General features: G+C 36.4%; 1 protein-coding gene across 2 annotated transcripts in view; it reads right to left on the minus strand.

Annotated features, from left to right (window-relative positions):
- RYK (receptor like tyrosine kinase) overlaps window positions 1-26,883 on the minus strand; it is a 106,271-nt gene that overhangs the window by 17,964 nt on the left and 61,424 nt on the right. The window contains exons 7-13 of one of the 2 annotated variants that reach the window (XM_047875258.1): window positions 23,701-23,801; window positions 19,567-19,692; window positions 17,861-17,947; window positions 12,670-12,739; window positions 6,398-6,530; window positions 5,033-5,142; window positions 4,719-4,878 (exon numbers count right to left, since the gene is read on the minus strand). In XM_047875258.1, coding sequence (XP_047731214.1) covers window positions 4,719-4,878; window positions 5,033-5,142; window positions 6,398-6,530; window positions 12,670-12,739; window positions 17,861-17,947; window positions 19,567-19,692; window positions 23,701-23,801 — 787 coding nt within the window. Of the gene's footprint in view, window positions 1-4,718; window positions 4,879-5,032; window positions 5,143-6,397; window positions 6,531-12,669; window positions 12,740-17,860; window positions 17,948-19,566; window positions 19,702-23,700; window positions 23,802-26,883 lie in introns of both variants that reach the window. The other variant, XM_047875257.1, reaches the window with a different exon arrangement.

Raw genomic sequence — 26,883 nt, forward strand, 5'->3', positions numbered from 1 at the left:
GAGACTCAAATATAGAGAACCATCAGAGGGTTGCTGGAGGGGTTGTGGGAGGGGGGATGGGCTAAACGGGAAAGGGGCATTAAGGAAACTACTCCTGAAATCATTGTTGCACTATATGCTAACCTGGATATAAATTTAAAAAATAAATTATAAAACTTTCAAATAAATAAAACAAAAACAAAAAACGTAGAAGCTATAGTTCTCAAACCCCTCCTCCCCCAAATGCTACATATTCTCTGAAAACCGTACCTTTCTCTTTGATACCACAGTAGTTCAGAAGACCACTCTTCATGAGTGTATTACCAATGTGAATTTCTTCTGCTCAAGGCATGGGCAATGACTTTCCATGACACTGGGCAAATGAGCAGTAAGAAGCACTCTGCTATAGATATAGTTATCTAGATACCTAGATCTAGATAACTAAATTTCCCTCCTTCTTCTAGGTCATCTTTAATGTTCACAAAATAAATATTGTAAAGGCACAAGAAACACATTTTAATTTACTCTGTACCCTAAAACTGTTCAAATACCTTAAAGAGTCTCATTACAGTAAGTCATACTGATAAGATTAGCATGGAAATCATTTCCTTGACTTGTTTTTGCCAAGAAAATGTTTTTTAAAAACAATGTAATACTATAAAGACAAAAAAGTACTAAGAAAGAAACTCTTAATTGTGCATTCCTGATTGCATTTAGTCTCTTAATAGGAGGTAGTCTCTTAATAGCAGAATTATGTTAGCTACTATAATTACCTAAATAATTGAAAGAAGATATAAATCAAGAAATCTATTTTCAAATAAAGGAAAAGAAAGTCACACAAAAAAATCCATGGTGGTATCTATATCTGATGAAAACAGAATAAAAACAATATCCAGAAATTCTTAAGAATGCCTAAGATGATGTCATATCTTGGAATAATAAAATAGATTTATAACCAGTCAAATCTAGTTGTGCATATTTCCTAAGTTCAACAGTTAAAAGCTGATATTAACATTATAAGAATACTGACATACTGAAATATTGAATCTTTTCAGTAAAAATTATGGAAACACAATCAAGAGATGCAATGTATTATTTTTAAGATAGAAAACATTAATGTATTTCCAAATAAATCACATAGAATTTTCAACTATAAAAAAAAAAGCAAAAATGTTAAGGCTCTTTTAAAGGACAAAGAAAATGCCCCCTCCAAGGCAGTTATATCATTTGCTAGGTGCTACATTTACACCTGAAATGTGTATTTTACATGTGTAGGACTCTGTTGGGAGTGGAGTTACATTACTTATCTTGCATATGACTACACACAAAGCTTTTCAGCCCCAAACCAGTATTTCAAATGGAGCTTTTGAACCCCCAACTCCATCCATAATGGAAAAGTGGGAACAGAGAACAATGATTATGCATAAAGATTTTCAATACAAGTGTTAACAAGCAATCTTTAACATTTGTGTTTTAATGTAAGAATTCAAAAAGTATTTAATCCCACAAAACTGAATACACTAATAGTGAGTGTGACATCACAGTCATAGGACACAGAAAAGTGTTCCTATTCCTTTTAATCTTAACTATCCAAGACAAAAGATATTTAAAGGGAAAATATATACACACACATATATTTTAAAAGAAATTAATTTCTAAGAATCTAAAGAAGAAAAATCTGAACATTTTAGGAGCTAACCATATTAAATGTAAATCCATGGGTTTTCTCACTATCACATTCTAAGTACAGCCAGAAGAATTTGGGTCACACAGAGATTTCAAATAAGTTTATGCCAAGATACACTAAAAGTAATTATGATTTTAAAGTAAGTCTGCTGTTAAGTTGCTCACCATTAAGTTCATGGAGATTTTTAAAAAATAAAGCTGTCAAGTGATCAACCAGCAAGCAATAAGGTATCTAGTACAACTACATTCTGAGAGAAGACAGATTCTTACATAAAATATATGAACTCTTGCAAAATTTATAAAATACCATAACCATAAAAGTAACTAATTCTAAATATAATTTTGAAATGTTTGCTCAAGTAAACCATGTATCCTCAACTTGGGACTTGACCAGCTAATACAGGAGAGTGTACTCGGCTGAAGAGATGTAGATCACATTGCTCAGGGATGTATTATTTTTTTTTAATGTTTATTTTTGAAGGTAAGAGACACAGAGCGGGAGCAGAGGAGGGGCAAAGAAAGAGGGAGACACAGAATCCAAGCGGGCTGCAGACTCTGAGTGGTCCACACAGAGCCCGACACGAGGCTTGAACCCATGAACCATGAGATCATGACCTGAGCCGAAGTCGGATGCTTCACTGACTGAGCCACCCAGGCACCCCACCTAGGGATGTATTATTAACTATAGTTTCATTGGTTGAAAGTGTATTATCTAATTTAACTTTCACTCAGGAGTTCCTGTGAAATATTTAATCATAAATGTTATAAAAAATAATTCCATTACTTCTCAAACTTAGAGTGGAATAACCTACACAGCTAAATACATTAAATTAAGCAGTGCATTTTCTAGGGGCTTCCACTGTAAGAGCAAACAGCACTATTGGCCATCTTGTATATTCCCTTGAAATAGAAACTATGACTACTCCTTTTACTGAGAGATTAATCAAACAATTCCCAATCTCTTGAAGTTACACGGCATACTTGTTATTTAAGAAACATCTTCCATTTCCTGCCCACTAGACTAGTTTTGGGTTCACCCCAACTGCCCCTTCATTTCTGCTAAGGCAATTATGCTATATTTCAATGAGTAACAAAATCACAAATTTTAAAAATCAACCATGGAAAAAAATAGTAATATCCCAAAGAGATGAGTGACTTAATCTTTTAAATCAACAATGGAGTAAGAATTTTAAAAAACTATATTGAACAAAGTTACTTTTCTTCACTCAAAAATGTTCAGATTTCTACCCCTTTCTATTAAAGGGGTAGATCTGAAAACCATATAGTTCTAGTTTAACTGATATTATGTTTTAAGCTATATGCTAAAAACGTTAAACTCATTTGTACTCCCATGAAAACAGCTTTGCTTAATGTAGAAGCTGGCAAAGAATTCCAGCTACAATTCGGAACTTCTAAATAAAGATCTGGCAACCTCCAAAACATATCAATAAGAGCATAATTTGTCCTTACTGATATTCATACAGGAGCTGTGTGCTAGACTAAAATCAAACTCCGCTTTCCCATTTTATATTATTTGAGAAAAATCGGTATCAAAACTGAAAATACAACGTTTCCCTCCCACCCCCAAAAAAGCTTATCCTGGATTATATAGGTGGGTCCTAAATGCAATCATAAATATCTTTATAAGATAGAGGGAGAAGGAGTTTTAAGAGACAGACACACACAGAAGAGAAGGTGATAGGAACATGCAGCAGAGAGATGCAGCCATGAGCCAAGAAATGCCAACAGCCATCAGCAGCTGGAAAAAAAAAGGAAAGTTTCCCCCTTAGGGGCTCTGGAGGGAGCATGGCCCTGCCTACACCTTCATATCAGACATCTGACCTCCAGAATTCAATTGTGAGAATAAACCTCTCTTGTTTTACCACCAAGGTTGCATAATTTGTTACAGCATCCAGAGGACACTAATACAACTAAGGAAATGAGGGCATTAAAAAAGCAATCCTTAAAGCACACAAACTTAGAAGTAAAAGGGTAACCCTATATTATAAATAAAATCTACTGATGTAAACCACAAGATACAAGGATATAATAAGCCCAATTTTTACAGTTGAAACTTCAAAGCAAACAATTCTATAAGATTTTATATTTATTTATTTTTTAAAATTTATGTCAAGTTAGTTAATATATAGTGTATACAGTGTGCTCTTGGCTTTGGGGGTAGATTCCTGTGATTCATCGTTTACATACAATACCCAGTGCTCATCCCAACAAGTGCCCTCCTCAATGCCCATCACCCATTTTTCCCCTTCCCCAACCCCCCATCAACCCTCAGTTTGCTCTCTGCATTCAAGTCTCTTATGGTTTTATATTTAATACTAACATATCATTGAGTGGTCACAGAGGGCAACCCTATAAGCAAAAGTTTTACCTAATCTCTATTCAGCTACAGTAACAAACTGTACTGAGATAGAAAAATAAATCCATCTTTCAAATGAGACTAAAAAGTGAGAAATTAAAAGCAATTTAAAATGTCTACAAAATACCCACAAGTAAACGTGGCTACTGAAACTATTCATCACTAAGTATAAAGGATCCCACTATATGATCTTCTCTGGTGGGCAGAACTACTCAGAAACAGACAAAAGGGAAGAGAGTGGCATCTGGGGAATTACAAATAACACAGTTCATAATGTTGGAAGAGGATGTTTGAAAGGAACAATAAATCTTTATGATCTGGCAATCACTTGGTTCTTCTGAGACTTACATAAGAAAAAAAAAACCCAAATACTGAAATCTCTCTAAGCCTTAGTATCTACCTTTAAAACTGGGATATTCGTGTCTAGCTACTTCATAGTGTTAACAGCCCCCTCACAGGGTTACTCTGAGGATGAAATGTGATTACACACATTGATGGCCCATGGTCTGAGTCACAGCATCTTTCCATGAACTGGCTGACTGGAGCTAACTACACTTGCTTTCTCAATGAAACATTTCAGGGAACAGTTACTAAATTAAAAAAAATATGTAGAAAAAAAATTAAAACATAAAGCCTCTTCACCATTCTATTGATATGCAAGATTCCCAGCACTTACCACATCACTAGCACTGGAGAACTCATTATTAACCAGACTTTCCAGAGCCATCCACCGAACTGGCCTGTTTTCATTGTCCCCCAGACAGTGATAGTCCATGGGGAACAAGTCTCTGGAGAGGGCATTGTCTGTGATCTTAACTTGAAGTGTGTCATCAATCCTGAAAAGTAAAGACATGAGCATCAAATGCAATCAGACTGTTTAAAACATATGAATCAGGGTTACTCTTACAATTCCCACAGTGACTCCTGGAGAGAGCCCAAATCCAGAGAAAACTAAACATCAGAGGACAGTGACAAGCTCATGGCACCTACACACAGTTCCTAGCAGCCAGGTCTTTGTGGATGACTTCCCTTCTGGCCAGATAGCTCATTCCACAGGCAATCTGAATGGCCATGTGTACCAGGTCTTGTTGAGAAATTGCCTGTGGTTAAAAAAAAAAAAAAAAAAATGACATTGCTTGTAGTTAGCACAAAAATTATGATGGCAGCTACTTATTTTATTCCACAATCCTACTCCATCCCAAAATACTTCTTTACACCTACACTTGACTTTTAAAAAGCTACTTCTTGACCAAGAATATGTTCCCATGGCTCCCTAATATTTGTATCTACTAGTACTTATCATTCTGTAATGTAACTTACCATTTACTTCACACTGTCTCTCTCATCTGTTAGGTAGATCTCCCCAACAACTAGGACTTACAATAGGTGCCCAATAAATATCTGTTCCATGAATGCCAAATTCTCAAGATAATATTTCAAATGTTTATTATTTGATAACCTGTTCTTTAAAATCAAAAGTTTTTATTAGGAGATTATCTCTGGAGACCATTTTCAAACTAATATAAGTCTATAGCTCTCACTACTGATATGCTCTTCTAGAGCCAGTATGCTAGTACTGTGGGCTAAGGAGTGAAATTCTTCCTCAGGTAATGTTGATGGGCTGCAGCCTCCAACAATTTTTGGGGAACCCTGGCTTTAATCCTGTCAATTTACAAAGCATATTGACTTATAGGTCACTCGATGCAGCATTTGAATCCACTTTCTCTGGGCAACTGTAGTAAGTACATCATTATAAACTCTAAAACAAACAATACAGCTACAAGTTACAGTAGGCAACAAAACACCAGCTAGGCTTTACTACCACTACCATCATAATGTGTCTGGAATATAACCAAATGCTTCACAGCCATGTGCACAAGCAGCAAAGAGAAGGAAACTCCTAAGTGATCGATATCTTATAGCCAAGCATATTAAAAACAGATCCATTATCCCCATAATCTAGACCTCCAGTCACGACCAGCTTTTGGTATAATATGGACCAAATGACTCTGTCAAGTGTGTTTCCATTCCTACAAGGGAGATCTAGTACCAGTGCCTTCAAAGAGTTATCAGGAAAATGGCTGAGATGGTGTTAGAGAGGGTCTGAGGTGATTATAAATAAACACACAATGGATAAAAGGAGAAAGTTCAGCCATCAGTGAAGTGCAACCTTTAAGACAGGAATCATAAACCATCTTACTCTAAATCAACAGGGTATAAATATCTTCTAGTTCATTTTGAGTTTCTTTTTACAGGTTTTTAAACAGTTTATATATAGGAAGGTTAACATCTATTTTTAAAGATAATATCAGAAGTTCCCAGCAAATAATTAGTATTGGGGCAAATTTTTCTCACCTGCGGATTATTGGCCTCTACTAATTTGCACTGCCGTAAAAACAACTTAAGATTCCCCCAATTCATGTAAGGCAGTATCACCATGGGCTTTTCTCCTTCTTCTATACACACATGCGTAATAGGAAGAAGATTTCTACAAAATAATGAAATCAGGAGAAAGACAAGTGAAATCTAAAACCTCAAGGGCTTATTTTTAATAAAAAGCAATAAAGGTAACCTAAAACAAAACCAGAAAATATCAAACATACTTAAAAACATGATAACCATTAAAAATGTAATAATGTTATAAATGCCCCTTAAAACTAGACATCAGTGTTGCCCACATATACACTTGGTGGATAGATAGGGAAAAGCTGTAAACTCAAAGTTGTTTCCCGTGGACTGGATTCTCTGAAAACACTCTCTAGTCACACTAAAACTTTACTCTTATGGGGTAATCAGAGACATCTAAAAAATGACTTGATGCGTTTATATAACATCCTCTTTAGTCCATCAACACATTAAAGAAAAGCAGACCCCATGCAGACTATGGACCAGAATATGCTATCAAGAAGGCCTCAGAAAGGCTGCAACTGCCACAAAAGCCAAGATGCCCTTAGCTGGTCCCATGGGACTTAGAATCTGCTTTCCAAATCCTAAATTTACCATGTACTGTTTGTGCAACCATCTCTCCTGGCCTTAGTTTCCATACCTCTAACATGGCATCATACCAACCATAAAATGTTGTTATGATGTACAAGATAAAGCCAACCATGTAGTAAGCAGTATTGTTTCTCTTTAAATTTCCATGGCACACATAAATACTTTCATCCTATTTCCTGACGACACCTCTTTCCATTGATACCTGGAAATAATTTTCTTCAAGGTTTGTAACTTTTTACCTAATTATCTCATTTTCCCAACTATGCCAAAAAAGGCAAAAACATGAATTCTTATTTTTATGCCCAATGCTTTGTATTCTGTGCCATAGAAAATAAGCATTTAATAAATATTTGATAAATAACACAAGTATCACAGCCTTAAAAACAATCCTACTCCTTAACTTAGTAAATTCTGCCTCTAAGGATATTTAATAAAGAAATAATATCAAACATTAAAAAGCTACATGAACAAGGATAGTTAATGAAATATTAATAGCAAAAAGTTACAAACAACTAATAGCACACCCAAATAGCAGGATAGTACATAACAATTAAATGGTCACAAAGAGATGTTAAGAAAAGAAGAGTAAAAGTTTATCTTATATGAAAGCAAGATACAAAATTTACATATGTTTGCAGGGTAATTTCAAAGATGGGAGAAAAACTAATAAAACTCTGCATAGAAATATGACAAGAATTAAAAGTTGTTGTCTTTGAGTTGTGGGGCTTTAGATCATTTCTATCTTGCTTTCTCTGTTTGTTTTCTAAATTGTTTCAATTGAGCATGTGTCTCTCTTAAAACCACAGTCACACAACTCTGACCCAACGGTGCACAAGTGCAAGCTGCGGACTCCTCTACTGCTATGTAGGACTTACTAATAGGGAAAGCACTGACCCCTAAGCAGCAGAAAATGAGGACTCAAGAGATTAGTAGACCTGCACATAAAAAGCTCCTAGTACAGCTTCTGCTTGCCATTACAGCCTAAGAGTGGCAGTGATGATTAGTCCCACTCAGTTGAGTGAAGAAACCCATGCAAAGAGAGGTTAGGTTATCTGCCAAGCACAAACAACAAGTGCATGGAGAAGAAAATTCAAAACTTCATCCAGTTCCAAAACCCTTTGCTTTTCCCTGGCTCACTGGATATTCCCTCCCGGGAGAGCAAGAAGGAATGCACGGGAAGTGACAGTGCCTCTTTTCTTACCAAGTCCCATGCACACTAAAATGAGTACAACAGGTTTGCATTCAGGTTTAACTGAGCACACAATGATTTGAGGTATAATGTGAAGAGTTACCTGATCTAACATCCCCAAAATTATTTCTCTGCTCCTCTCCTCAGGTCTGAAATTCACTGAGCAGAGTTAAAGGCATTTTATCCAGGCACAGTAAGTTTGCTGTTTGAGATCAAATCATTTGCTCGATCACCAGGGGATTAAAAGCCCTCTAGGAGAGGTAACAAGTTGCACGAACATGTTTTTTTTTTTAATTTTTTAAATATTTTATTTATTTTTGAAAGACAGAGACAGAGCGCAAGCAGGGGAGGGGCAGAGACAGAGGGAGACACAGAATCTGAAGCAGGCTCCAGGCTCTGAGCTGTCAGCACAGAGCCCCACGTGGAGTGCGAACCCACAAACCGTGAGGCCATAATCTGAGCCAAAGTCAGACACTTGACCAACTGAACCACCTGGGCACCCCTGCATGAACATGTTTTAAAGTACAAATGGCTGGCCTTCATTCTATCCATTTTATAAAGAAAAGGAGGATAAAAAGGAAGATCTGGGACCTAGATGAAGAGCGGATGAGAGTAGAAACTGGTGCTGTAGGCAAGAACAAGGTAGAAACAGGGAAGGTTCTGTGGGGACATGAGACAAGAACTGCACGCAGTTCTCAGTCTTGCCAAGCGTGCCTGCAGAGTGAGGGCCGGGAGGCACTCAGTGTGAGGTCACCACCAGGCAACTTCAGGCCAATGGAGAGCCAAACTGCACACAGAAATAACTCAAGAGTACTTTAATATGAAGCACTTCGGATGTAATTAAAATAAATTGGTATCTTTTTATTTATACAGCTATTTCAATTTACAGTAAATATTATTCTCATAAATTCCAGCAGAAAAAGGAATAAAAAGAATTTCAAAATACTTAAAATATATCAACACTTTACAATTCTTATTCTTGGAATGTTAAAACATGAAGTAAACATGCTTTGCATGTGGAATTGCGTACCACAACCAGTTTTAAAGAGTTAAATTCTGAAATGAGGTGTCATTTCTTACTAAGTGTATTTTGTTGGCTTGATAAGTTGTACAATATGAACACTGAAGATCATTAGTTCATTTTTGTCCCTCAGGCCTAGCAGAGTTCCAAGTACAAAACTGGTGCTAAATGAATTAGAATAAGAGAATGAACAAATAAATGCACAGACGTACCCATGATACTCATTAAAAACTAGGAGTCCTGGTATTACTCTACAGCCAGGAAGAACAATTAGCCATGACCAAACTAGACAATCTGCCTTTAGAAGACTTTCCCCAATCGCTGAATGTCCAGTATGAGCCCTATTCAGCATGTGGCATTCCATCACCTAAGGTGTCCTGGGCTGCTAATTCATCCTGATAGGATGCTGGAAAACCGTACAGGCTAAAGCCACATGAGAAATGCTGCAAATACTTGCTCTGAACGTTATTCAGCCAAAGCACCTAGGCTACAGTGGATATAAAACTGCTTCTTGAGAAAATCTTGGCTTTGTCTACATTTATCTCTGTTTCCCACTTCTGTGAAGTGTACAGACCTTTTATCAGGGTAAGAATACTAGGTAGGTACCTAAATACTAGGTTGACATTACATACTAGTATTAAACACTTTTGGCTCTTCCTCTCAGAGTCAGCAGAATAGAACATCAAGCACTTCCAATCTGGTCAAGAAGGACATTTCTAAATGACCATTATCCAGTTCTTGTTTTGTTACTCAAAGGAAACAAAATGTATTTTTTATAAAATATAATCTCAGGAATGTTATCCATGCATTCCTCTGTAAAGTTCTATACTTGGACTGAATCAGACCAATGGAAGGTAACATTCTTCAATCACTTGACTTTTAACCCTTCAATGGGACATCTTCAGTCCGACCATTACTGTATGTCCAATTTTTTCAAACACCCTGGGCTTTTTTATGCTCAATGAAACTGAAAAGTGTATCTGTTCATTATATTAATCAATGCCCCAAGTATGATAAGCCTAATGTGACATCTACTTGAGAATTTGAAACTAGGAAAACTTTTTTCCTCCCCCAAAGAACATTTGTTTCTTTCCCTTCTAATACTGAGATTTATCAACTTTTAATGTTTCCCCAGAAACTAAAAGATGTTTTATGTTCAATCACAGCAAAAATATTTGTATCCTTATTGTTGGCTTATTTGTTTTCTCCCCCACCATCACAAAGCCATAAAACTCAACTCTCATTACCATTTTATTGCTCTCACTACTGCTGCCTTCTTTTTAGGTTCTCAAATTCTTTCAAATAGGAACCAAAGTATAAATGAAACTCAAAAATAAAACTCTCCATAGTCATCTTATTTTTTGGCAGAACTCAAGTAACTGCTCAAAGTACAAAGAAATTAAAATGCATGATGCCTTTTGCATGCATCACTTGTGTGTGTGCGTGTGTGTGTGTGTGTGTGTGTGTGTGTGTGTGTGTGTGTGTGTGTGTTTCCCCAGAAGTCCATAAATATCTTCCAACAGGGATGGTCACTGACCCATTTTTTTAAACACAGCAACCAAATCTGCAATAGGCATACAAATTAAGCTGACTCTATGTAGTTTTTTTTCTTTTTAAAAACCTTGCCCCAATACTGATACTGCAGCATGTTGAGATACAATATTTAAGTCCTTTTTGTTTCAGAAGATAGAGCTTTTGTTATAGCTCTGTAAGAGGACTGATATGAGTTTTTTTTTTTTAAAGTTCTTCATACAGAACTACATGTATTTCTTAAAAACCATACTATGACCTAATGACAAGATCGTGGTCAACCATTCAATGAACTGCTCCAAATCTTTTTTAAATGTAGATATGAATTCATAGTAACTTACATAAAAAGTTAGATACATTGCTCTGTTATATTAAGAAGCCTGTTAACCTTGTTGAAGATAATAATGGTATTATGATTATATTAAAACATCTTCGGAGCACCTGGGTGGTTCAGTCATTAAGCATTTGACTCTTGATTTTCAGCTTGGGTCATCTCACGGTTCGTGAGATTCAGCCCCACATTGGGTTCTGCGCTGACAGCGCAGAGCCTGCTTGGATTCTCCCTCCCTCTCTCTCTGCCCCTCCCCCACTTGTTCCCTCTCTCTCAATAAGTAAATATTTTTTAAAAAAATCTTCATGGGGGGAGGGGAATTGCAGGCTGGAAATGAATTTAAGTGCTGAGATGTCTAGTTTACTTTAAAATATTTCTACACTCCTAAATATCTATGTATCATCTAGGCAGATAATAGACATTTATATACACCAAACAAAAGTGGTAAATGTTAACTTTCACTAAATTTAGGAGATGGGATTACTGGTGTTTATTATTCTTATCTCTGGTATTCTATGTTAAAGAATTTCATAGCAGGTATTTTTTAAATATTTTTTTAATATTTTTTTTCAAGTTTTTATTTATTTATTTTGAGAGACAGAGAATGACCAAGAGAGGGAGAGAATCCCAAGCAGGCTCCGTACTGTCAGCTTGAAGCCCAATGTAGGGGCTTGCACTCACAAACTGTGAGAACCCATGAGACAAAACCAATAGTTGGATGCTTGACCGACTGAGCCACCTACGCACCCCCATAGCAGATATTTAAAAAAAAAAATTTTAATGTTTATTTATTTTTGACAGAGAAAGAGACAGAGCATGAATGGAGGAGGGGAAGAGAGAGAGGGAGACACAGAATCTGAAGGAGGCTCCAGGCTTCAAGCTGTCATCACAGAGCTAGAAACAGGGCTTGAACTCACAGACCACGAGATCATGACCTGAGCCAAAGGTCATAAGCTTAACCGACTGAGCCACCCCGGCGCCTTTTTTGTTTTTTAATTTTTTTTAATGTTTATTTATTTTTGACAGAGAGTATAGCAGATATATATCACTATCCTAATTTTTAAAGAATAATATGCACACAAATATGTAAAAACTCCCTTTCTCAAAAGTTTAGCTATGTGGGGCGCCTGGGTGGCGCAGTCGGTTAAGCATCCGACTTCAGCCAGGTCACGATCTCGCAGTCCGTGAGTTCGAGCCCTGCATCAGGCTCTGGGCTGATGGCTCTGAGCCTGGAGCCTGTTTCCGATTCTGTGTCTGCCTCTCTCTCTGCCCCTCCCCCGTTCATGCTCTGTCTCTCTCTGTCCCAAAAATAAATAAAAAAACGTTGAAAAAAAAAATTAAAAAAAACAAAAGTTTAGCTATGTTTTATCCAGCTATGTTTTCTTTTCTTCCTTAGAATCTATTGCATTTTTTAATTTTTTTCACTGATATTCTATTTAAAAAATAAGGGCATTCCAAAAAGCTTTCAATTCAGAACATATCACAACTTTCTTAAATAAAAATGTAGTATACAATGTTACCATGCTTAACACTTAAATGCTGGGTAGTTTTCCTCTCACCTGTGATGAAGACCTCGTAGCTTACAACTTTCAGTGAGCATCATTGTCACCTGAATTTCAGAAGCTTGATCTATATAAAGAAAAGGACATTGTCATGGATGTTAACACTATATATGTGACAAGACCTATTCTGCTATTAGCAAAAATTTATCTCAAACTATAGGATGAATTTTCATTATAAGATACAGGTAAATCTACATAGGTCTAGCCTATTTCTATTATCAAATTACAAAATATTACAAAATTCTATTATAATAAATTGTTAATGATGGTTAGGTTTAGAGATGGGAGAATTTAAATTTTGCACCTTTCTCTTCAATTTACATGTTCAAACCTTAGAAACATAAAACTATAAAAAAAAATGACCACAGGGGTTCTGAAGGGAGATTGTGGCCCTTTTATTTTCTTCTTACCTATCTGAGTTAAAAGCTAGCAAACAAAAAGAACTGATATTAAATTAATAGAAAAAAATGTAATTATCATATAATACCCAAAACTAGTATGATTATTCCATTTTATTTTTAGCATCTGAACTTATGGTTTTTGGTCCAAAGTAACAGAACTATAATTGGATTTTAGTTCAATGTTTTTGAAACACAAAACACAATAATGCAATTTACTAGTATCTTTAGTTTGCGCCTCCAAAGGAATTTTAAGTCAGCAAATATCTGCACAAATCTATAAGCATTCTTCATCTTACGGGGGCCACTACTTCAATAATGAGGATATTCTCCACTATTTAAAAAGAACATTTCCATTAAGTGAATGGCATATTTTCATTATAAAATTGGAAATGAGTTTCAGTTTTTTAAAAACCAGCCTGAAAATGGGAATGCAAGCTGGTGCAGCCGCTCTGGAAAACAGTATGGAGGTTCCTCAAAAAACTAAAAACAGAACTACCCTACAACCCAGCAATTGCACTACTAGGTATTTATCCAAGGGATACAGGTATGCCGCTTCAAAGGGACACATGCACCCCCATGTTTATAGCAGCACTAGCGACAATAGCCAAAGTATGGAAAGAGCCCAAATGTCCACCCATGGATGAATGGATAAAGATGTGTTGTATATATACAATGGAATATTACTCAGCAATCAAAAAGAATGAAATCTTGCCATTTGCAACTACATGGATGGAACTGGAGGGTATTATGTTAAGTGAAATTAGTCAGAGAAGGACAAAAATCATATGACTTCACCCATATGAGGACTTTAAGAGACAAAACAGATGAACATAAGGGAAGAGAAATAAAAATAATATAAAAACAGGGAGGGGGACAAAACAGAAGAGACTCATAAATATGGAGAACAAACTGAGGGTTACAGGAGGGATTGTGGGAGAGGGGATGGGTTAAATGGGTAAGGGGCACTAAGGAATCTACTCCTGAAATCATTGTTGCACTATATGCTAACTAATTTGGATGTAAATTTTAAAAAATTAAAAATAAAATTAAAAAAAAAACTGGCCTGTAGATATCAAAAACAAAATTATGAGTATAGTGTACCTTTTATTTACTTATTTATTTTTAATGTTTTTATTTTTGAGAGAGAGACAGAGCGAGTGGAAGAGGGGCAGAGACAGAGAAGGAGACACAGAATCCGAAGCAGGCTCCAGGCTCTGAGCTGTCAGAGCCCAACACGGGACTTGAACTCAAGAGCCATGAGATCATGACCTGAGCCAAAGTCGGACACTCAACCCACTGAGCCACCCAGGCACTCTAAGTATAGTGTATCTTTAAAAACACTTTCAAGGGCACCTGGGTGGCTTAATCGGTTGAGTGTCCAACTCTTGATTTCAGCTCAGGTCGTGATCCCAGTGTCGTAGGATCGAGCCCTGTGTCAGGCTCCGTGCTGACCATGGAGCCTGCTTAGGATTCCCTCTCTCTTTCTGCATCTGCCCCCTCCCCTGCTAGCACTCCCTAAAAATAATAACAACAACAACACTTTCAAAGAAACCAATAACTAATTTGTATGTCAACAGTAAAAATAGTAGTAACTTGCAAAGCTTCTGATCAACGCAACAAGAGGGAGAAAAAGATACAAAGACTGGCAAAGCCAAGATTCACATCCCAGCCCTACATAGTAAAATGCCAAACCAAGAGTAAAATCCAGATCACTGAAGTCAAGTACTATGAGTATGTGTCACATTTACTCCTTAAAAGTGCAACTGTCAAAGCTAAGCAATCACAAACTTCACTTTCTTCCAAGACTAACTAGTGGAATCACTCCCTCTTCCACAACTTGCTAGTAGTGTCCACTTTTCCAGACAGCTTCACTTAGTTTAAACCTTTGTAGGAATGTAAAATGGGCGGACGAAAAGCCAAGGGCTTGAAACACTTGGTACTTCTTTGGAAAACGTGCATCACACTGATGTCTGCCAGAATAAACTCTAGTTGTCTAAAAACTGCTCAAAATTTAGGATCATCTAGGAATGGCAGAATGTGCCTTTATTTCTTTTTCTGTAATCTAAATAAATTTTAATCAAATTACGACCAGGACGATTTGGGGACTGTTAGGGTCTTTTTCAGATTGAAATCTAGTAATATTTGGAAATCTGCACCCAGTTAATAAGTGGTGACCTTCCTGTCAACTGGCATGAAGATCCAAATAAAAGTCAATTTCAGGACATGTTATTTTATGCCTAATTTTCTTCAAATTATTAACCTTAATAAGCATACTCTATTAAGCAAGGGACACTTGAACTAGATGATGATCTAAGAACAGTTGGAGTTGGAGAAAAAATAATTTTATCCATTTATTAGTAAGAAAAAACCATTTTCCTGGATTCCCTTCCCAGTCTAGTCCAAGTCTTTTAATTTTAAATACTGAAAGATCTATTTTAAGATGTGCACATTTGAAAAGAATACTATAAAATATTTACATTCCAAGTTACAAGAAGAACAAATGATTAAAAAAAACTTATTTCCAAATTGCAAAGTAGTAGCAACTATAAAACAAAATAAGAACCCAACACCAATAACCTCAAATTAATTAATTTACTTCATGGAATTCAATTTCACAATATTCACTGTATGAGATTCAGATTCTTAATTTCAATCTCTGGAAATTTCTTTCTTATACATTATACACACACACACACACACAACTTGTGTTTTATATATAATATACATATATAATAACATTATTGTTATTTTTAAGGTTAGTACAACTTTTTAGAAACAACATAAATAATAGACTGGAATGTCTATTAAGTCTCTGTGCAAATTTACAAATTTTTTATGAAGCCAAATTCTAATTTCTTGCTTATGTCTAAAGGTAAAGGTCAATAATCTTCTAAAAAATTATTTTTTACATTTTAAGCTACATTTCTAATTGTGTGGCAAGTAATAAAGCATACAGATTTGTGAAAGAAATTTGCCAGATTTTCATAGCTTCAATTAAAAAAAAATTCCAAAAAAATAAATCTCAAGATACCCAATCATATGGAGCTATCTAACAATTCTGCGCCAACGACTGTGGTCAATGCACTTCCTCTTTGTTTCTCATGCAAACCGTAACTATATCTTGGCTAAGGACTCACTGTGCTTTCTCTTGTTTCCATCTAGCTCAGAAGGAACATTACAATCACAGTGGTTAAGGCGTAGAAACAACCAATTGACTACAATTTCAAGTGTATCCGGAAGGAGAAATCTTATCTTGTGAAACAGTCCCAGAATCTGCATTGTGTTTTCTTATCACTATTATTTCCTTTTTTTCTCCTTTCCAACCCTAAGTCAACCCAATTATACATAGAAAGTTCTTTTGCTAATTCAAGATTCATTCAGAACAAATTAGTGACAGCCTAGTTGTAAACTAACCACAGATTTATAAACTCCAGAAGAAATATTAAAATCACAGAGGAATGTTTCCTTAAAAATGGGGGAAAATGTAACAAAAGTCAACAGTATTAAACTAAGGGTTCAAATTCTATATTTATAAACGGTAATATGTAAAATATCTTTCAAACCTAGTCAGAAAACCTAACGGACCAAACTTAAATATTAACCTTTAAAAATGCTTTGGGGCTAGGAGAGGTAGGTAGATAAAATATATACTGAACAGTATAATAAGTTAAACCGTTTAGAAAACAATGCGTGAATGGCAAATGCGTGTTAAGCAAGCAATTTTGCTAAATTAAAAGAAATCAAATTACCCTTATTTTTAAGGTTAGTACAACTTTTTAGAAACAACATAAATCCTTCATACTTTTCCATCAATTCATTTAAGTAGATTTAGAAACATAAGTTTTTATAAATTAACTTTGAAAACTTCATAAAATGTCACCTCTTACATATAAAACGGAATTTAATTTTTTCCTCAATTTCTGCATCAAAATGCTATTTGTTTTTTCAAAATTAACATCTTGTCATCTCAGTCCATATCAGACACTGTCAGACATTAAACACCCTATAAATTACATTTTTCTTTTTCTTAAAATGACCAAATTTAACTAAAATTTAAGCTTTTACAAATATCAATTATAAAGTGAAAAATTAGGCATCATATTGCTCCAAAAGAATATGTGAAAATAGATATTCTGTTCATGATAACATTAACTAGTGTGATATACCCTTTAGAAAACAATCTGACAACATCTATCTAAATTTTAAATGCAAATACCTCTTGGGGCAACAATGTCAACTATGGCTATACCTATAAAACTAAGCCAAGAAGGATACATACACACATGGATATTTTCTGCAGCATTACATATAATAGCAAAAAAAAAAAAAAAAGGCAGGGAAGTGGGAGGAAGATAAACAAGCCTATTCATGTAAGGTACTATGAGTCTGGGGTGGAGGAGGGGGGACAGGGTGTTTTTTATTCTTTGTAGACAGCAGTATTGGGAGTGGGGAGGAGGAAAAATAAGTAACTGTTTTTAAGAGGAAAGAAACAACTTTTACCTAAGAAAAACACAATAGTACATATAGCAACAATGAAGTCAAATAGATGTAATTTAACTACAAGCTCAAGTAATACCTAGTAAGTGTTTAACATCTTAAATTATTAGACCTTTTTTTCTATACCTTATGAAAACAAGCCAAATATCCTCAAAAGTTAGCCTCGTATGAGCTAAACTCACATGAACTGACTTAAAGGTCTGGTGCAGACTCAGAATCTGAGACAGAATCTCACTGGCATGATCTACCTTAGGGAAACATTTTGGTAACAGTATGGAAAAAAACCCTACCTTTAACTGTTTTTACAAATGCTTGTTTTTCTTTATTTGGATCTTTTTCATCTACTAAAATCCCATGGAAAATACGCCCAAAAGTACCTAGAAGGAAAAATAATAATTAATGAGATCATCATATGATAACCTTCATAAAACTATAAGTACAAAACTTCCTGGCACAATATAACTTAAACATAACAAGGACATATGTGATCAGCAGCATTATTCTCACCTAAATCTTTGGTTTTTTAATGACTATTAGAAATTCTTTGTAACTATGAAATATTTTAACTTGCTTTTGTTTTTTTTAAGTTTATTTATTTTTTGAGAAAGAGTGTGTGCGCACGCGCGCGCGCGCACACACACACACACACACACACACACACACACACACACACACAAGCAGGGAGGGACAGAGAGACAGGGAGAGAGAAAATCCCAAGCAGGCTCCGCGCTGAGAGCACAGGGCTCTATCTCACAAACCATGAGATTATGACCTGAGCAGAAACCAAAAGTCAGACACTTAACCGAGTCACCCAGGCACCCTTTAACTTGCTTTTAGAAATACCATATTTAAACTAAGTATATGAGAATCCTTTCTGAATCATCCTAAATAAACTAATGATATAGCCAGGAACACTGGAACTCAGTAATGGGGTATCCATTAGAGGCATTTATGAGTTTCTAAGCTTAGCTTCAGAACAGTAACAAAAGAGAACAATGGACTCCCCTCATACATTCAAAAACAGACCAAAAATTTTTGCTTCTTTTAATTACTACTTGTCACTGGGGACAGTTCAAACCTCTCAGCTGTGATTGACCTATAAGCATCTCAACCAAGAGATGAATTCAGAATGACTCATATGCATTCAAAACACTACAAACTGGATTGTGGAAGGGGGAAAAGGTAATTCTCTCTTTAATAACTTGAGGGACTCAACTCAATGATGTACTTTATTATTAATTTTGGTCCTCATTCAGCATCTCCTCAATCAATACCCTAAAATTCAAGAAAGAAAATAAAGACCAACAGGTGGGAAAGGGAAGGGTACTAAAATCTACCAAACATCTATTATGCGTAAGTTCATTTAATGTACATCATTTCATCTAATCTTCGCTACTAGTCCAAGTGCAGACAATGCAGTGCAAATTTACAGAAAAGGAAACTGGACGTGGAAGACATTAAATGAGTTCTCCAAGGTCACACAGGTGACAAATCATGGGACGGGGATGGAAGTTGGGTGTGACTCCAAAGCCCATGCTTGTTCCATTTGCTCCATCCCCATACTATCTGTCACAGAGAAAATTACTTAGAATATTTGAAACAGGCTTGCTAGGTAGTGATCATCTTTAAACAAGAACAGAAAATATATTTAAAGGTAGTATTTAAATGCTAATATATACAAATACGTATATTTCTATACATATTTAATACATAAGTACATTATGTCTTAATTCATAATACATTTAATACATAAGTACACTGGTAAGTACATTAATGCTTTAATGTACTGAAAAATCAAGAATTACACCAAAGCTGTATTACAGCAAATTAAAGATCTAAAGAAAGAGAAAATAAAAATCAGTTTTAGAAAGGAAATAAATTGTATACTTCTATCCTTAAACACAAAGACATGAAATTCTTACAATCGGAAATAAAAAAAATTTTATAGTGTTAACATTAAATCTTGCTTGAGAAACGATTTTAAGAAAATAAATACCTTCTTGGAGTACATCTTTTAAAGTTATCCTCTCCCTGGATATTGCTATATCCTTCACCTTAGCTTTGGCCTCCAAAAGAGTGACACTTCTCAGGTCGTTCTTCTCTATCCGCAAGGTAGGATAACCTGAGGAGCCAACAAAGCCAGACCAAGAAATATAAATACCCTTATTGTGCCATCAGGGTCAACTAATACAGTTCAAACCTCAGGACTCAAGTCACAGGAATGAATAAATGTACGAATCACAAAATGGGGGTCGCCTGGGTGGCTCAGTCAGTTAAGCGTCCAACTTCGGCTCAGGTCACGATCTCACGGTCCGTGAGTTCGAGCCCCGCATCAGGCTCTGTGCTGACAGCTCAGAGCCTGGAGCCTGTTTGAGATCCTGTGTCTTCCTCTCGCTCTCTGACCCTCCCCCATTCATGCTCTGTCTCAAAAAATAAATAAACGTTAAAAAAAAAAGAAGAGAAAGGCACACACATGAATAGGGAGAATTACTTATGAAGGTCACACAAAATTATTCTTCAATGTTTATATATTTTTGAGAAAGAAAGTGTGCGTGCACGCACACAAAAGGGGGAGTGGCAGAGAGACAAGGAGACACAGAATCTGAAGCAGGCTCCAGGCTCTGAGTTGTCAGCACAGGGCCCGACGTGGGGCTTGAACCCATGAACTGTGAAATCACAGTGAGACACTCAACCAACTGAGCCACCCAGGTGCTGCAAGGCCACACAGAATTTTAAAGAAACACTTTCTACCTATCCCAAATCCTTAAAATGCATAATTAAGACAAGAAACACTAAAATGAGTATTACCATTACCACCACTTCAACTGCCTTTCACCCAAATGAAATAAGCTTTGACTCACAGAATATTTATTTGTTTGTTTACAGTGTGCAGGGGAGGAGGAGAGGCACAGAAAGGAGAGAGAATCCCAAGCGGGCTTGTGCTGTCAGTGCACAGCCCATTGTGGGGCTCGATCTCACAAACCCTGAGATCATGACCTGAACCAAGATTAAGAGTTGGACATTTAACAGAGGCACCCTAGGCACCCCTTTTTTTATTTGTTTATTTTTATTTATTTCATTTGAGAGAGAGAGAGAGAGAGAGGGAGAGCGAGCACAAGTGGTAGAGAGGGGCAGAAGGAGAGAGAGAAAATCTTAAGCAGAATCTATGCTCGGCACGAATGTGGGGCTTGACATGGGGCTCGATCTCACAACCCTAGGATCATGACCTGAGCCAAAATAAGAATTGGATGCTCAACTGACCGATCCACCCAGGCACCCTTGACTCACAGAATTTAACTTATTCCCGTTTATGGACAGTTTTTTTCCCCAAAAGATTTTCTAATATAATCTCCTAACAAAACAACTTTTCAAATGAAAAGACTATCTTTTCAAACAAAACATCTGGTTGATTTAATCAATCTCATGCTTATACAGCCTAGTTGTATCATTGTGAGATACATCTGTTTTTCAGCTCCGCTATTTTCCCACTCATTCTTACTGACAGCAAAAATAAAATTTCTAGCTATAACTTAAAATTTTCATTCCAAGAAAAAAATGTTAGAATAGAAGGAAGATTCAGTGTTAGCAAGTAGAAACCGGAATGGCTTCTCTAAGATTTATGCGCTTTGGTAAACACATGGTAAGAAAACTCCCTGGAGAGATAAAAGACCTAGACAATGGTCATCAATTGTTGCTACAAGATCTAGACGAAAGGCTTGGAGAGTTCTGTAACCAAAGGATTAGGCTGATTCTACTGATTCTACTGATACACCTGATTCTACTGATCAGCAGTTTGAACAGGATACACACAGATGTGTGAGTATCTGTATTTGTATATGTTTAATCATACCTGGAGTTCTCAGAGTTTCTTAGATCTATGGTCTGTTGTTTTGTTATTTTGGAAAATTCTTGGCCATTGTGTCTCCAAATATTTTTTTTACTCCTCTCTTTGTCTTTCTTTTATTTATATACAAGTGGATTTCCACTGGATTTTTAAAAAAATGTGTTTTTTTTGCCCTACATAATAAATGAATCATCTATCTCAAGATAATGTCCACAAAAATAAGTACATTTCTTATCAATAGTAACTAAAAATATTTTTAATAAGTAATTTCAAGTGACTTTTTTTTTAATGTTTTTATTTATTTTTGAGACAGAGAGAGACAGAGTATGAGCGGGGAAGGGTCAGAGAGAGAGGGAGACACAGAATCTGAAGCAGGCTCCAGGCTCTGAGCTGTCAGCACAGAGCCTGATGTGGGGCTCGAACTCACAGACTGTGAGATCATGACCTGAGCTGAACTCGGACACTTAACCAACTGAGCTACCCAGGCGCCCCTCAAGTGACTTTTAAAAAGCATTTTGCTTTTAGCATATAATAATTGAATCTCTATCTCTTTAAGGTTATAGCCACAATCAAGAATTGACTCTACTGAGCAAATCTTGACATTTAAACATTAAAATCAATGATGTGTTTCTTCTGAATAGTCTGGACTACTTTCATATCTATCATTGTGTTTTCTGAAGAGCATATAATTCTTTCTTTCATTGGTGGTGAGGGTACCTACTGATGATTTCTTTAAAATTTCATTTAATCTTGAGCATTCCCTCTTTCCCCCTTTTCTTTTTCTTGCCACTCTTAGTAAAGAAACCAGTTCTGTTATCCTGAAGAATGTTCAGCATCTGCTTCTTCAAGTATCATTTAACTTGTTCTTCGATCCCTGTATTTCTTGTAAACTGCCAATCAGTTCCACAGCCATAATTAGGTGCAGGTTACCTCTTAGGAGTGGGGAAGGAAGACAAAAAATACTCCATGGGTGGTATATCACATGTGGGAGTACAAAATATCTAGTTGTCCTACTTTCCGTGATGCAAAGTTTCATTAGAGGAGTCACACCATGACAGTCTGCTCCCTCAAATGATCCCATTTCCCTTTGTTCACAGGGTTTTAACACTGATGGTCTTTTTCTGAATCAATTATTTTAACAGAGGTTGTAATTATGATTTTCTAATTCTATCATTCCTTCCACATTTATTAGCTAGGATTCTTCTGTAAAGAAGCATTTTCCCTCATCAACCAGCACTATCTGCTTACTCTGAAATACAGTTCATATAGCCAGTCATCAGAAAGAGGGATTTTTGGTGCCTTAGTTACTTCTCATAATGATTAACTTCTTCAATAACTATCATCACAAACTCAAGGATTTTTACACATTGTTTCCATCCACTGCAGTCATTCTTTTTGATGCTCAAATGTCCCATTTCAACCTGCCCCAGGTTTATCTTGCCCATTCCTGACCTAGTCCTGAAATTCTCCATTTCCCCAAAGAATCCTGGTTCTTTTTAATGGGAAACAGTACTGGAAGACCACAACAGGGCACTGGATGAAGAACAGATAGTAAATGCCAGTCCAAGGAAGATACCAGCTAACTGCCTGTAAGACCTAATTAATCAATAGCACTATTGAGTTGAGCCCTGATTTATGGTCCACTGTTTATCCTGAGGATTATGTTGTTTTCTATTTGTGTGGAGACTCATTCCTCATTGTGTCTAAATTATATTCTAAGAATGATTATTTCCCCCCAACATCAACATGTTACAGTGTAAAAACTTTTATCAAAATCCTGTTTCAAAAAAGGGGGGAAATCAGATTTCATGTTCTCAATTCTAATGGCAGCTATCCTACAGGATAGGAAGTTATTCTATCATGATTAAAAAACAATGTAAAATCCCTACCACTGCCCTTCAGATTATCACACAATTCATTAAAATCTAAGACTCATCTTCATACAGCTCAATGGCTTATTCTATCTAACTACCTGAAAATATTTCTTCTGAATTTCTACAGAAGTGATTCAGTATCCCTTTTAATGTAATTAACCTATGGAAATCTCCCCAAAATTAATTCTAGCAACTGAACTTAAATTATATTTTTAGTATTCCAATTTTAGAATGTTTCACTCAATGCTCTAGAAAGCAGAAGTTGAAGATCAAGCCTAATTCTGCGCATGTTAGATACTATGTACATGGGATGGTACGCATGCCCCACAAATAACCAAGCACACAGGAACCACTGGCAGACAGACCACAGACAGCAATAGTAAATCATCTTTAGAATTAAATTAACTCTTACTGGTGATAGGAGTTGCATTGTTGGGTGTGTCAGCTCTCAGATATTGAGTCGTCTGGGTAGATGGCTGAGACAGCCCTTGGGAACTACTGCTGGCACTGATGCTGCAAACAAGTTTTAAAAGAGAAATATTTGGTAAGTCAGCTTCAGTGAAAACCCTCCTTTTTCTATGTATGCAAAAACGCATCCAACCCGTATAACCAGCTTAAAATCCTGATGGCAATCACAATAATGCATGGATCTCAATCACAAACATGCCATATTGAAATTTTAATCTCATAATATAGAGCCACTTCTTCTTTCCTTTCTATCCTCACAATCATTAAGCAGGTTCATCTTATCAATCACTCAGAAATGCAGGTATTAGTCCTTAGACACCATAGACAGCAGTCCTTAACCTCACACAGAGATATGATATGTTAGGGATCTATGGGTCATCTCTTAGGAAAAGAGCCCATGTCATCCAATTAAATTGCTTTAAAAAAAAAAAAAAAAGAAAAAGAGGAGTAGAATGACAGGCCTCTTTTACTAGTGGTCCAAAATCAAATGGCCTAATAAAGGATATAAAAGCAAATCAAATATGCCAATATGCCCAAGGCTTTTTAAGGGGTATCATCTCTGGTTCAAATCAATCCCACCTTTTTAGAATTTCTGGAACTTATTACAATTTTCTAGTATTTGAAGCATTCCATTATACCATATCCTCTAAATAATATAAGAGATCCAGAAAAGGACAGGCTCAAGTAACTGTTAACCCTATACTCAAGATTTTACAAATTAATACCTCGTTAAGTATGTGCTTTTGTCTTTTCTGTGGGTAAAAACCTTACCCCAGGTTACCCTTGGGCACATTTCAGTTTCACTACCTCAGCCCTTGAATTCTGTAGTAGACGGGTGAGGGATAGAAATTTAACATAAAAAGTGAACTCAGATGGCAGGAAGTCATACCAAACTGTCAGGATAGGCTTTTCATGCCTTCCTTAGCTGTAGGATCAGCAGGGTCCAAAGGCTCCCAACTTTCCTAAATATGCAATATCTTTGAACTGACCAGGCCCCACACAATAGCTCTGTATTTTCAAAACCTGGTGATTGAAAAAAATAATGACAAAAAGTTGCTACTCAATCAGGGTGTCTGGGCAGCTCAGTCGGTTAAGCGTTCGACTTCAGCTCAGGTCATGATCTCACGGTCTGTGAGTTCAAACCCTGCGTCGGGCTCTGTGCTGACAGCTCAGAGCCTGGAGCCTGCTTCGGATTCTGTGTCTCCCTCTCTCTCTGCCCCTCCCCTGCTTATGCTCTCTGTCTCAAAAATAAATAAAAACATTAAAAAAATGTTTTTAAAAAGTTGCTACTCAAGAACTGATCTCTGTGAGTCTACACATGTAGTGGGTATGGGGCAGTACAGTGAAGAGATGAAGACCATAAACCTTGGGTATGGGGGCAGTACAGTAAACATAAACCTTAAAATCAAAACTGCCAGCACCATTTACGAGCTGTATGATCTCAGGCAAACAAATGGTTCTGTAGCCTCGAATTCCTCATGTTTAGAATGAGTTTGATTCTACCTCCTGACAAGGTTGCTAAAAGGATTATATGAAAAAGAAAGAAAGAAAGCTTTTAGGAGAGTGCCTTGTCCTCAAACATACACTTACAAATTATTAGAAATTATTATTATTACTAATATTATTAGTAATATTAGAATGATAAGGAACCACAGAACACCTGTTTTTGGAGTTCTGGGTACTACTCAAAGATCAGACTAAAAATCAGTGTTGCTGAACGTCCAGGGGAGGGAAGAGAAATGTTACCATCCCCAAAGAGTGGAAAATAAAGGACTTCAATTTACTTACCCATAAAATAGGATTAAGAAAACCTATCTCCCAGGAGTTTTTTGAGGCCCCAGTTGTATAATATATGTGAAACTATTACCTGCAACCAACATAGTTAAATAAGTGGCCAAACTCTAAATCATTTACTGGTCATTTGTTTCTCTCCAGTAACTGAACAGTAGGTGGCACTCTTGTACCACTTCAGAATTCTTGAAAAGCCTACGAAGAGTACATTACTAGCCATCAAGTTAGTAAGTAGAACAGTGAGAATTCAGAGATGCTTTGTTTGGCTCTTAACCACTAGGTTATGCTCTGAAAATAAGTGATAATGTAAGTTGCTTTTATTCAGGCAATGTCTGGAAACCTTTGCCCAAAAATGGAAAGAACCAGAACACCTAACACATGAGTGTAACTGATTTAATATATATTTTAGCAAGCTGAGGTATATGCTCCATTGAATCTGTAAGTTTTTGCACAATTCTGGCTTATGTGTGTTCACAGCCCTAGCACGCACGTAAGCATTCAAGGAAAATGTGTGTATCAAGACTTCTAAATGCCAGGTTCCTCAGTGACTCCTTTAACTGTGCGTATGTCCTCTCAAAGTCCTATCTAAATGTCCCTGTTACCTTACTGCCCACTCAGAGGCTTCCAAATGTCATTTCTTCCTCTATAAACCCCAATGCTAACTTTAACACCACCATATACACAAAACCTATTCTGAAACACATCTCCCAAGTATTTCCCTTCCTATTCTTACCTTCTTCCTCTTCCTTCTCTACTCAGATAAAGTAAAACAGAGGGGACAAAGAGTACTTAGGGGCAGATACTGAATCCAACCAAGTTGTGTTGGTTGTTTATGCCACACATATGCTTACCCACTGTGTGTATAACACTGTGTAGGCCTGAGGATTCAGTAATCAAGAAGACATATTGCTCCCTAGTTGGAAAAAGCTTATAGTCTAGCAGCAGAGACAAGTACACAAACATGATTACTGGAGAAAAAAGTAGAATAACTGCCACCAAAGACAGAGAGACAGAGAGGGAGAAGCAGAAAGCAGGAGAGAGAGACAGAGGAGGGAGAAATGGGCAGTTGGGAAGCTTAGAAAAGACTTCATGTAAGAGATGGCAATGGAATTGAAATCTGAAGAAAGAACAAGGTTTAGGAACCCTGTGGGCAAAAGGAAAGCATGAATTAAAGTCCTAAAGGGCAAATATAGGGCAAAACTGTGGAACAAGTAATCATCTGACTACAGCATAAGTAAGGGTACAGTAAGGGAAAAAGAGAAAGGTTCAACAAGTTTGGAAAATACCTCTCCACCGAAAGAAAGGCTTTGAAAGGCAAGTCATGAAGTTGGAAGTC

Source organism: Prionailurus viverrinus, chromosome C2 (assembly GCF_022837055.1).
Source record: "Prionailurus viverrinus isolate Anna chromosome C2, UM_Priviv_1.0, whole genome shotgun sequence".
In the NCBI taxonomy this organism is placed as follows: domain Eukaryota; kingdom Metazoa; phylum Chordata; class Mammalia; order Carnivora; family Felidae; genus Prionailurus; species Prionailurus viverrinus.